Below are 13,047 nucleotides of genomic sequence, written 5' to 3' on the forward strand. Positions count from 1 at the left end.
GTTTGTAGATTTATATGGATGAACATGTGGAATGTGCTTTTTTGTCAAAAAGCAAGAAGAAGAAATTCTCGTATGTTTGTCATACGGCTCTCGCTCCTAACTCCATCCAATTTGCTGATTTTCACTATTTATACAACTAATTTTGCAAAACTTTTGATAGAAATTTGGCTTGCTCACTTGTTATTGAGTTATTTATCACTCGATTTCAGTTGAAAACGCTTTAAACCAACTTTTATTTGAATGTCAAAGTTCTGACCTGCCAACATTAGAGGCAAATATAGAAACAATAATATTAAGGAAACTGTTGATTTCTCGAAAATTTGCTCTTCTTAAATTTATACGATTTTTTTTATATGTTGTTCGCGAAGAGAAGAGAGTATTCTCATTTTTTTAAGTTAAATTTAAAATAAAAAAAATGACTTTCGAAACGTCTTATAAGACATTTCCTGCTTTCCAGTAATAATTCAAATAATTCTCTTGAACAAAACGAAATTTTGATTATTTACGTTTATGTAAAAGGGCTGCACATTAAAAGTAGTATAGAAATCAGGGTTTCACTCGATTTTAACTAACTTAAATTTAATTAAATTCATTCAAATGTAAAAACATTTGTTCATATTATTGGCACCATATTATTATTTTTTAATATACACTAAAAGTCCCGGGTCCCGGGAATTCCCGTTAAATATCTAAATTCATCTCTCGATTTCCGACATATTCAAAATCTTGAGAATCATCACCCTCTACCTGCGAGTATATCTTCACTAGTCACTGAGCTTGATAGCTGTCTAACAGAAGTTACAAATTATCTATGGTTGGCCAAACGAATACAACATTCAGCAAAACCCATCATGCAAAACAAAACTCAAAACACACGCGACTTTGCTACGCAAAAAGTGCGAAATCGAGGCAGTAGAGTCACCTACTTTATCTGTATTTTGTTTTTTTTTTTTTTGCTGTTGTTTTTCCCCAACCAGCGATTAGATAAATCACCAATCATCGCTCAACACACAACTTTGCTTGTAAAAAAATCTCACAGCAGTAGCTGAACCATTCTGAATAAGCTCAGCTTGGTATGAAAACAATTCAAACAGTTGTTCCAACGCTGGTAGAACAAGCTGCAAACATTTCCCGAACGGTGTGACATATAAACACAATCGCGGTGAAGGTGCAATCGATTACAACTATACTCTCAGCAAGATTGGCCACGTTACGGTACGCGCACCAATCTAGAATCTTCGATCCGATTATCCGCCGACACCAATACCTCGCCAGCTGGTTCACAGTAAACAGCTGGTGGAAGAATCCCCCGCCTGCAAGTGGTCGTGAGACGTACACCAGAATGCACTTAGCTACTCGATACGTATAGTACACGAGGGCAGGGCGTCACAATTAGTATACCCTTAGCGGTAGACTAATGCCGACCGGCCGCGATCGGTAGCCAAATTTGCGCCGTCGCGGGTTGCATCACGGCGCTCTGGTTTGGTGGCCGCACCAATGACACAGCCGCGGTTGTTGGTTCCTCAAATATTTCATAATACGGCACGGCGCGCAAGCGGTGAAATTGTAGGAAGAAGCACCGCGGACATCGGTCATCGCCGTGGTCGGACGTTTGGCGAAAATCTGGGGTAGAAGTAACGCAGAGTGTGAAGAAGATTGAGGTGGAACGTGGAACTTTTTTTAACTAATTTCCCCTAGATCTACATTCTGACAAGGTGGGCACCGTTGATGATCAGGTTTAGAATCTTAGGACTGTTATCTCTGTGTTACTCTGTGTTCGTACTAGGATGAACTGGAATTATGTATTGAAGTTTAACCGTCATAAAGCGAGTAGATCTATCCTTATACAAACGTGGTTCAAAGATCTTCAAACTTATTTGAAACGATTTATGCCAGAATTGCTCATCCAACTCTTTCCGTACTAGCGCTCACCGCCGCGGCTCTTGCCAAGGCGTTGAAAGCCGCCGGTATGATGGTGGCGCGAAATCAGATGAATGAATTAGGGAAGGGGTGATGGTGCTGGTGCCGGTTGGTGGTGCGGGCCTGCGTTGCACCCGGGGTGTAAAATATTTAAATGTCAATGACTGCTGGCGGTTGCCGAGCTGTCGCACTCTGTTGCATACATTTGAATTTGATTTGTTGCCATATTTTGCGCCAGATATTCAAGCGGTTGCATCGATCGCATCTCCCCAGCAAGTTTACCTTGGAGGCCGTATTTATATATATTTGAAAAGCGGTCGGCGTAAATCTCTTCGATTTTGAAAATATTTCATACTGGAATGAGCAATATGAGATATTGAGATGACATTTAGCCAGACACGGTGGTGACCCTGTCTGGTAATTACCGTCCATCACAAACCCCCAAACCAGTGCAAACCGGTCGCAGAAGCGTTAGCTCAATTTCGCACGAGCGCGGTCAGTACCAAAATCTGCACACAGCGGATTGAGTTCGCGAAGCAGCATCATTATAGTCCGCCAAACAACGCAGTTCCCCTTGTAATTAAACGCCCTTGAACTTTTTGTTTCGCGCGTTGTTTTTCGTACATATTTATTTTGTTTTCTTGATTCTGGCGACCGGCAGTGATTACGAGTGTCGTAGTGGCGACGAGCTTGAACCATCAGCTCAGCTTGCACTGAGTTGCATATATGGGATGATTCGGAACACGTTACGTATACAAAATCGCTCGGATCATGGAATTCCTGTCTGAACCTGCAATAAACCACTCTTAAGCATGCGTCCAAGAGTTCAATCACATCTCGCAAAACGCGTAACCTCTTCTTTGCCGCTCTTGGTAGCGCCATTCATGAACCGCGAATGCCCCGCGAAGGTCAGCTAGCGGTTTACCTGTTTGCAGCCATAAAACACAGACAGACGCGCTCTCGTCCGCGTACAGGATGGCTAAATTTGGTCGATCTTTAATGTGTTCCACAAGATTCGCAACGACGCTCGCGTACAGAGAAAGACGAGTCCCGAGTTCATATCGTACACCCGATACACATACACGAGAGCGAGTTCAACAAACTTCTTTGCTTGCGGCCATTTATCCGTTGTTGCGGCACGCGTCTTCACCGAGTGTCCACCACCACCCGCCCCCTGGGTACCGTTTCCAAGTTACCCGGGTACACCTTTTGCACAATATCTATCAATACCCAACGCCGAGTGTCTCGTGTGACGTAGGTCACTTTGTTTACATGCGGAAACTTTGCCGTTCGTACTTCCTTCTTCGCAAGTCTTTGTCGAGGCGGACGACTCCAAGAAGTCGAACTCGGCATCTTTGACTGCTGATTGGGGATTTCTCCCCAGCATTGAACTGGTCTAGTTACGGCGAGGGGCGGTCACGTAAATAAGCGCGCCCAGACACGTTACGTAAATTGTGAACCTTTTCCTTTTGACACAATGGCGCGGTACTCGCGTTGTGTTATAGACGCTATAGTAAACCATCACGTCGGAGTGGTCGGGCGTAATGACGAGTAGTGTGTAGGTGGAAAAGCTACTGCAACAATCACTTGTGACGGCATCAGCAGCGTCAACGTCAATGCTTGCCAGCTGGAGTTGTGCTCAGGGTTGTAGGGCGAATAACTGTTAAAAAATTCATTGTTTTCAGACCTGCGGAATCTATCTAGATATTCATAGATACCAACCTTAAAATAAAATTGATGCTTTTGATTTATTTTTGTACGGATCTGATAAAAGTGGTCTGAAATATTCCACTATTGTAAAGACTTTGTAGAATCGTGTTGCGGCCAATTATAAGAATTATAGGTAGACTTAAATATCCCAAAGGAGGCTACACAGTTCATTGTATTACTAAAAGGTATTCCAACTTTGAAATCTTTCAATTTGGATATCTTTTGACTATCAAAACGGTTTTACAAGTTTTAAAAAGTGTTTAAATTTTAAAACTTTTTCCTCAAACATGTAATACAATTTTTTTATTTGAAAGATCTATCTACCTGTTAGAGCATGTCAGTTAAAAATCCGTACAAAAATATTAAACCATAAATTTCAGAAGAAACAAACACAATTTTCACCAATATAATGTTTTTATTCACACATATTCTGATTCAGGCCAGAATCTTAATATTATAAGGACGGATTTTATTTTTTTTACTCAAAATTAAGTTATCTAAAGAGAAAAGCCCAACAATAATCATTAAATTTTCTGGCAAAAAAATCAAACATCTAAATCCAGAAATATTAACAAAAAAATTTACAAATTAAAAAAAATATATTAAAAAATCTATTTTATTTTAATTGAGGAATTAAAACAAATATTATACATGTCTGCCTGTGGGGATCAATCGGACCGCGCGCTGGACTCGCCGCGCGGAGGTCGCTGGTTCGAATCCCGAGGCGGACGCAAAAAAAAATCTAAATATAGGTACAGTAGTTGTTCGGTAACTGGGCGTTGTTTAACAGTTAAAAAGCAGACAAACGTAAAAAAACCAAAACAAACCAAAGTGACCGAGGGGTTCATGGATGCAAAAATCATATTCAATAAATAAAAAAACTTTTTTCAAACTTCTGTTTAATTTCAAGTTACAATCAAAGAAATATGAAAAGTAAGTATTGTAAATAAATTTGAGTAACTTTTTTTTTATATTTCATCTGGAAAATATTATGCATCGGTGGTCCCCTCGTTATTTTTGGTTCAGCCCAGGTAACGAGCAACATTCGGTGACTGGGCTACGTTCTCAGCCCAGTTACCGAACAACTACTGTATTCGGTGCTCTCTCCCCGTGCCATACCTTCACACTTAGGAGACGGAGTCTTGTCGCAAAAAGAACGATACACAACGGTGGATCCGTTGACGAAACCGCAAGGTTTAAGAGGGCCACATTATGAGGTGTTACGTCGATTCCGTTTTTTTTAATAATAAAAATTTAGGAATACAAATAAAATTGAAAAATTTGAATCACAAATCCCAAAAACATATATTCAGAATTTTGAAAATTTATAATTCACAAATTTCAAAATCGAAAATATTCTCAAAAATCTAAAATTGAAATATGCAAAGGTTTAAAAAAATATTAATTTTAGGATTCAAAAATACACGCAGCAAAATAAGGCATATTTGAATCAAGATCAAGATTTTTGTTGAATCAACGCTAAACGTCAAAGCAACTCTTTCAAAACAACAAAAGATTGTTGTTGAATTGAGAAAATCAAGGTTTGTTTCAACGCAAAATCGGCGTTGATTATATTCAACAAAATTTTTGTTAAAACAAAGCTCGTACAGGCTGATTCTACAAAACATTTTTCTGCGTGTATCACAATTCAGTAATTCAAGAGCTGAAAATTACAAAAAAAAATTAATGTAACGAATATAAAATTCAACCAAATTATAATTTCAAAAATAAAAAAAATCAGGCATTTTAAGAACTCAAAAATAGTTAGAGTACTCCATTGTCCAAGTTCTCGTCAAAATTTCCAATCCAATCAAGGATTTTTTTTAAATCATTTTTTAAAATGTTTGTTTCAAAATAATACTCAAAAAATGTCTGATTTTTTGTCAGTTGAGATGGCGGCGAAAGTGACGGCATTTCAGAATTTAAAAAAAAAAACAATAGGAATGGGGATTTTTAAACTCAAAATTTAAGGCTTTTTGAATTTATAAATTTAAGAATTTGTGAATTTAAGATTTTGAATTCAAGAATTCAAAATCTAATCTAAAGTTTAAATTTTCTGAAAAAAAAATGGATTTTTGTTGTTGTTGTTTTTTTTTGTTTTTTTTTTTGTCAGTTAAGATGGCGGCAAAAATGGCGGCATTCCAGAATTACAAAAAAAATAACAAATTAGAAATTAAAAAAAAGGAATTCAAGGTTTTTCGAGCTAGGAATTTAAGGATCTTTAATTGGAAAATTTAAGGTTTTTGAATTCAGAAATTTATGAATTTAAAAATATAAGCTTCCGTAAATTTTCAAAATTTATCATTTAAAGTTTAGAATAAAAATGATTTCAAGTTTTTTTGTAAATTATTATTTTTTGTCAGTTCGACGTCGTCGTGCTATCTTGTCGCACCCGCCATTTCGACGTTCCGAGAAAAACGCGTTTTAATGTTTGACCTTGAATATACAAAAACGAGAGCACGCAATGTAAACAATAACAAACACGTTTTGTTTGGCTGACGATTCTGTGCATTGTCCCAAAGTTTGGTTGAAGTTGGTTGCTGGAGTCCCGAGTTATAATTACAAATGTTAACGGTAGTTTAGCTTGTACGTGCGACAAACGCATCCTGACTTTCCTGGCCTGAAATCCCTTTGGCCTTTTGTCGCACTTACATCAATTTTCATGGAGTGACAAGATAGCACGACAAGATTGAAACTACTTTCATATATAAAGTGACAAAAATGCACGGAGTTTTTTCGGTTTTTGTTGAATATCTCAGGATTGAAATCGAATGTTGGGGATCTGTGAAGGTCAAAAGGTGAGGCATTGTGAGCTGCACAAAATGGCGTTCTTAACTCAATTTGGCCCAAAATGCACGTACGACAAGTTAGCACGATGGCGACGAGTTGAAATGTCGGCAAAAATGACGGCATTCCAGTATAAACATAATTATTAAACAATTTAGGAATTTCAGAATTTGGGAATTCAAGGTTTTTCGAATTAGGAATTTAAGGATTTTTCAATTTAAAAAAATAAGGTTTTGTGAATTCAGAAATTCAATAATATAAAGATTGTTTTTTTTTTATTTTCAAAATTCAATATTTTAAATTCAAGAGTTTTCATAACTAAAAGTTTCGATTAAAAAAAATGTTTTTTTTTTGTGTTTTTTTGTAATTTTTGTCATCAACTCGCTAATTTTTGTATCCTTAAATTTAAGCATTTTGAATTTTTCAATATTTTTATTTTTATTTTTTTTTCAAGAAACTCAAGCGTGCGAACCGCCCAACGCGCTCAAACCGAACTGTCAACTTTTGTTGAGGACTAGGTTGAGGAGGTCATGAAAAGAACGTGCAAATTTCTTGAGTTTTCCCTTTGGAGCTACACAGAAAAAAAAGTTGAATTTTGGAATGTTGAAAATTTGGCAGGTTGAATACTACCTCATTTTTGAGTAATATTACATAAAAAATTGTGTAAAAATGTGAACCAGATAAAAATTCATCATTTTCTGGGGTAAAATTAATCATTTTTTTTACGCAAAATCTGTCACCATTTCCTGATGAATATTACCATAATTTTTTTTCTGTGTACTATTCAAAGGTCTTTTCAAGTGGCTTCCAAAATTACGCAAATGAACACCAGAAAAAGTCGCCATATCAAATTCCGAATTGCAACTAAATAGAGCCCATTCGGCATGCCTTCCGATGCTATAAGAAGAACTTCTTTAAATTGCTTCGCTTGCGTCTAAGAAACACCTCAACGAACTATAACAATCTTCACAAGATCTCGATAATGACGTGCAGAAATTTTCTAAGCCAACATTTCCTTTTCAATTATTGTCCACTTGTCGAACCCAAGCTCGCTCGGTCCTTAACGCACCCGTTGCTGAACAGCGCCTTTCCAATGCCGGATTTATTTTCGGAACTTCTGGCCGCCGCGATCATTTGTCCTTCGTTCTCGCCAAGTCCGCACGAGCAGCGTTTCACAGAACCGCTCTCAGCCACGCGCAGAGAGGTAAACAAAAGCCATTCTTACAACAAAAAAACAAAAACAACTAGCGAGCTGTCAAAATCAGCTGGTCGCAAATGCAAAAACTGCGCAGTTGGACGGTGCGCATCTTTTCGTGGTGGGATTTCTCAGTCTGTAGTACACCACGGCGATTGCGTTGCCGTAGTAGTTGTTGGAGCATCTCGGACTTTCGCTTGTACTTGTGGAGGGTACGATGTTTTGCCAACACGCAGAGATGCACTTCTTCCACGGGGTTTGATTTATGATGGCCAAGATTTGAACTTCCCAGATCAATACGAGCAGCTTTCAGCGCGCAATTTGCAAGCTTCCGGAAGTCTTCACTCATATCCCATCCCGGAAACGCTTCCGGAGATGCGAACAGCTAACGACGCTGTTTCAACGTTCCACCACGTATCGATTGGAGCACTGGTACCAGTTGCTCAGAGCACAATGGTCGTAAAAAAAAGGTGCACTCCGCGCCCTTGGATGTGACACCGCAGCACCGCGCTGCACTGGGGCTTATCGATTTTCCGTCCTACATTTGGAATCCGCTGAGACAACCCGCGGCGAGCGCTGCTTCCACGGTTGAGCATAGAATTAAAGGTCGTCGTGAGTCGTTTCACGCGACTGGGCTGACATTCTTTGTCAGAAAAGTTATCAACGCGTAGTTTCCCGCCGCCGCCAAGTCTCTCATTAAATCGTCGTCGTCGAGTTGTAACACGCCAAGGTCGAACCCGTAGTCGCATCGCCTTCTTTGAGTGCTGTGTCGGTAGTCACGTCCACTGTGCACCAGTCACCCTTTTATGTCTGCCGGGTTTGTGGTATAGAATCGAAGGATGGCTCTAAGGTCTTTTTTTACTAACCGGACAGTGAAGGTTTCAATATCGTTCGTATTAGGTGGTTGAATAGGGGGATGGCGTCGCTATTTTTAGACCACGTTTTCCACTTTTTCTCTATCGAAACCGACTACTTTATCGACTTCGTTTTGCTGGGCGAGATAGGACGCCGTCTATTTTTAGACGATGACTCAGCACTTTTCCACTCTTGCACTTAAAAAAACCAGATGGCAGCACGATGTAACGCCACGTCCCTATTGGGTTGGCTTTGGTAGCAGGTCGTCCTCACCCCGTATTCTGCGCCAGCAGAGTGTTGCGGTGGACCACGAAATCGACGTCGTCGTGCTATCATGTCGCACCCGCCATTTTGACGTTCCGAGAAAAACGCGTTTTAATGTTTGACCTTGAATAAACAAAAACGAAAGCACGCAATGTAAACAATAACAAACACGTTTTGTTTGGCTGACCATTCTGTGCATTGTCCCGAAGTTTGGTTGAAGTTGGTTGCTGGAGTCCGAGTTATAATTACAAATGTTTACGGTAGTCTAGCTTGTACGTGCGACAAACGCATCCTGACCTGAAATCCTTTGCCCTTTGTCGCACTTACATCAATTTTCAGAGAGTGACAAGATAGCACGACAGGATTGAAACTTCTTTTATATGTAGAGTGACAAAAATTTTCGGAGCTTTTTTGGTTTTCATTGAATATCTCAGGATTGAAATCGAATTTCGGGGATCTGTGAAGGTCAAAAGATGAGGCATTGTGAGCTGCACAAAATGGCGTTCTTAACTCAATTTGGCCCAAAATGCACGTACGACAAGTTAGCACGATGGCGACGAAATGTGGTTTTGAGACACTCTGCTGCAGTGAGTAGTGACGAGCTGGGGCTAGGTAGCAGCAGCCTTTCACTTTTTGCTGGTTACTACAACGGCAATCGGTAGGGTAATTTGGCAGTTGGCGGGAATTTGTTTTATAAACAATGAAATAAGCAACGTATTTTCCCAAAAAAAAAAAACATTTAAAAATGCAGACAATATTAAAGACTTAAGTAATTAGCCAATAACCCCTATATTTATCCACAAACACAATCATTGTAGCATCGAGCGGATTGATCAAACGCGTGTGTAAGAAGAGAACACATTATATGAATATGCTATGCGATATTTCTCATGCCGATTTGGAAACTAGAGTCGAATAAACATACTTGAACCATTTTGAAGTGAGTAAAGAAAACTGCGTTTTTAACATTAGTACAAGAGAGCACAGAGGCAACGATTTAGTAATAAATTGCGGAACCAAACCCTCTCGAACCTTCCGCAGACGTCAAGTCTCGTATTTTCTATTATAAAAGTGCAGCATTATCTTATCTACAATCTGAATGAAATAACACCGGCAAGTCCACATCACCATCGACGAATCAGCCGCAACGTGGAAGCACTACCCAGCAATATTACAACACAACTTCCTTCGCAGGTATTCCGCCGAAAACCTCAAACTTCTGCCCGTGTCGTCCGTCGCAACCTCTTGGGCTGGCCTTAAGTTCAATTTTTCGCACTTTTCCCACTTCGATCTAAAATTAGTTCCGTTTACCTTAAAGAAATCCTACGTAACACACACTCCCAAGTTTCTTTGCCCGAAAATGTGTGTGCTGCGCTATTTTTACCCGACCCGTCTCGTCAGCCTATCACATATTAATATAAGTTTGTTTTCCACTCTTTTTATTTCGCAGAGAACGGTCCGTTTCAAACACGCGTGCTGAAGAAATCACCCGCCTCGGATCGCGCTCTCAGCTGTGTGCAGCAGCTCGGAAGTTTGAAATTCGCCTGCGGAACATCCCCCGTGTGCAACAAACGCCCCTCCGCTACCGACACTCGGATCCCTGTGGAAGCTGACGTTGCGCAGATAAACCGGGGTTTGAACTGGGGTTGCGCGGAGTTCGGAAGCAATCCCACCGGTACCGGTGGTGATCTAGCTGTCAAGAGGGGAAAAAAACCAAGAAGAATCAACCGGAGCGAAGCTCCAGAAAAAAAGGAAGTACGGACGGGAAATCGAAGTGGCGATCGCGTGAAAAGTGCGTCCGGTCCGGGTTCCAATAGTGAAGCCGACCGTCCAAGTGTGTGTCGCAAGTGATCACCATCTGTGCGTGTCTCAGTGCCAACGATTGTGTCGTGAGGTGAGGGATTCCCCCAAAAGGTCGTCGTCGTCGTGTGCAGTTTGCATTCGCTTGAGCAGCAAACAAGCAAAGCATTACGAAGAAAGTGGTGAGTGTGGTTCGTGAGGCAAAGTTCAGCGAGGGAGAGGATTCTACGCAGGTGTCATCCTCCGGCGTCATCATGAACGTGATGAACAACAGTAGCGGGGACGAGGAACAGGCCGAGTGCCCACTGTGCATGGAACCGCTAGAAGTAGATGACCTCAACTTCTACCCGTGTACATGTGGCTACCAGGTGAGCTATCCTTCTTATTATTTTGTCAGCAAACAAAGTTTCTTGCAATCGAATACCACATTGAAAACCAAGAGAATTAAAGCACAGGTCGTGTACTTTTTTAAATCGAATTCTGGCCTCGATTCTGACTTTTTTTTTGTTATATAAAGTTTTAATATTTCAACAGCGGTTCAAGTTCCCAGTTTTGAAACAAAAATCAGTGTTACATTTCACGTTAACCTGTACAAAAAAAGTGGAAGACTTTTCCAAAATCAGACAAATTTAAACATAGTTTTGATTCCATTTGTTACAGAACGGTCAGCTAAACAAAATGTGTACAGTCATCCCTCATATTCGGAACAGTTCCAATGTTCAACAAATCATAGAAAATCGATAATTGAACATAATGATTTGCTTTTTCCATCGTGTGAAAGCTTTTCTTGCGATCTTTCGATTGATGTATAGACTTGCTGTACATTTTTACGTTTTATATTAAGTTTTAAAAGAAAAACATTGACCCTTGAAATCCACAAACTCGGAACACTTTTTTCTTACGATGTAAAACAATTTTTTTTTCTCTCCAGGAATACATATTTTTTTTACAAAAAATTGACTTCACACTATGATATCAATAAAACTCAAGCTTAGTAATGTTTCATGAATAGTCCGATAACTGGAACAGGCAATTTGGAGGCAGTGTTTTGCTGCTCTGGATAAAATAGTCTTGAAATGAGCACAGCAAAAAATCCGATGGTAAAATCGCATGCAAAAGCATGTAATATTGTATGAGAAAACGTGTACACAAAAAGCATGTACCGAAGAAAAAAATTAGGTCTGCTCACCCCAAAAATAACATCAATCTGGCAAGTGTCATATTCAGATTACCAAGTCCGCGCCCCAACCCGCTCGGCTATCTCGCCGCTGTGAAAATGGATGGATCAATGTCAATGTAACAGTAGGTTTTCCGTACGTTGTATACTGTGTTAACTGCAAACGATGTATGGGGAACCTACAGCTACATCGGTGAAAATCTAACCATATTCACAGCGGCGAAATAGCCGAGAGGGTTGGGGCGCGGACTTGGTAATCTGAATATGAATCTCGCCGGATTGATGTTATTTTTGGGGAGAGCAGACCTGATCTTTTTTTCTTCGGTACATGCTTTTTGTGTACACGTTTTCCCATACAATATTACATGCTTTTGCTCACAAAGGTGATGTGCATGCTTTTGCATGCGATTTTACACAGATATTTTTTACTGTGAGGTTATTTGTTCAAAAAGTACTATTTTTACTAGTGAAATAGCAAGAAAATGTCCAAATAAAGGTCCTAAAAATAGCAAGGACGACAGAAAAGTTGCATTTTGCATCTTATTGACAAATTACCACAAAAGTGTTCCGAATTTGTGGGTGTTCCGAATATGTGGGATGACTGTATGTTATTGTTTACATTGTGTGCTCTAATTTTTGGTTATTCAAGGTTAAACATTTCAACGCATTTTTCACGAAACGTCAAAAAGCGACGTGCGACAATATAGCAAGATCACGTCGTTTATGGCAGCTTCCTTTGAAGTGAGCGAGTTATACTGAATTTTAATATTTGGTTATTTGTGCGTTCTCACACAAAAAAGCGTCTTATTTATTCCAAGGAAAAATATAAAAGGGCACTTGTTTATATTTCAATTAGGTTCGGAAATATGTTCAAAGCATGCGCTTTGTTGTTAACTGCTTTTAATAAATAATATAAAATGAAGTTCTTTCTCTTTCGATGTTTTTTTCTCAGTGAGTCCTCATCAAAATCCATTGTTATTTCCTTATTCTTCGAATATAAACAAGTTAGAAACATGTTGTGAATGCATTTGAGTCCAAAATAAATTGGTTTGCTAGTGCCAAAAAGTGCTCGACGTAACATTCTGGAGTTTTTTTAAAAAAAGGTCCAATAATCCAAATTTTCAGATTTTGCTTTTAAGGTGTTTTTAATAACCTGACTCAAGGCGGTTCCAAAAATACCCAAAAAACAAAAATTGGAAATTTGGTTTATTGAACCTTTTCAAACAAAACTCCAGATGTACACCAAGTACACATCTAGCGTTTTTTTTCGTGAAAATCAAGTTTTTTTTTAAAAAAAAAGGTCAAATAAACCAAATTTTAAATTTTTGCTTTTTAGTTG

The 13,047-nt window shown here is 39.3% G+C and overlaps 1 protein-coding gene across 4 annotated transcripts in view; it reads left to right on the forward strand.

Moving 5' to 3' along the window:
• Nucleotides 1-13,047, forward strand: part of LOC6053789 (homeotic protein female sterile) — a 52,771-nt gene that overhangs the window by 20,632 nt on the left and 19,092 nt on the right. For all 4 annotated transcript variants that reach the window (XM_038257218.1, XM_038257220.1, XM_038257221.1 and 1 more), the window contains exon 2: nt 10,182-10,899. In XM_038257218.1, coding sequence (XP_038113146.1) covers nt 10,786-10,899 — 114 coding nt within the window. In that variant the 5' untranslated portion in view covers nt 10,182-10,785. The remainder of the gene's footprint in view (nt 1-10,181; nt 10,900-13,047) is intronic.

The sequence above is a fragment of the Culex quinquefasciatus genome, chromosome 2 (genome assembly GCF_015732765.1).
Source record: "Culex quinquefasciatus strain JHB chromosome 2, VPISU_Cqui_1.0_pri_paternal, whole genome shotgun sequence".
Taxonomy (NCBI): Eukaryota; Metazoa; Arthropoda; class Insecta; order Diptera; family Culicidae; genus Culex; species Culex quinquefasciatus.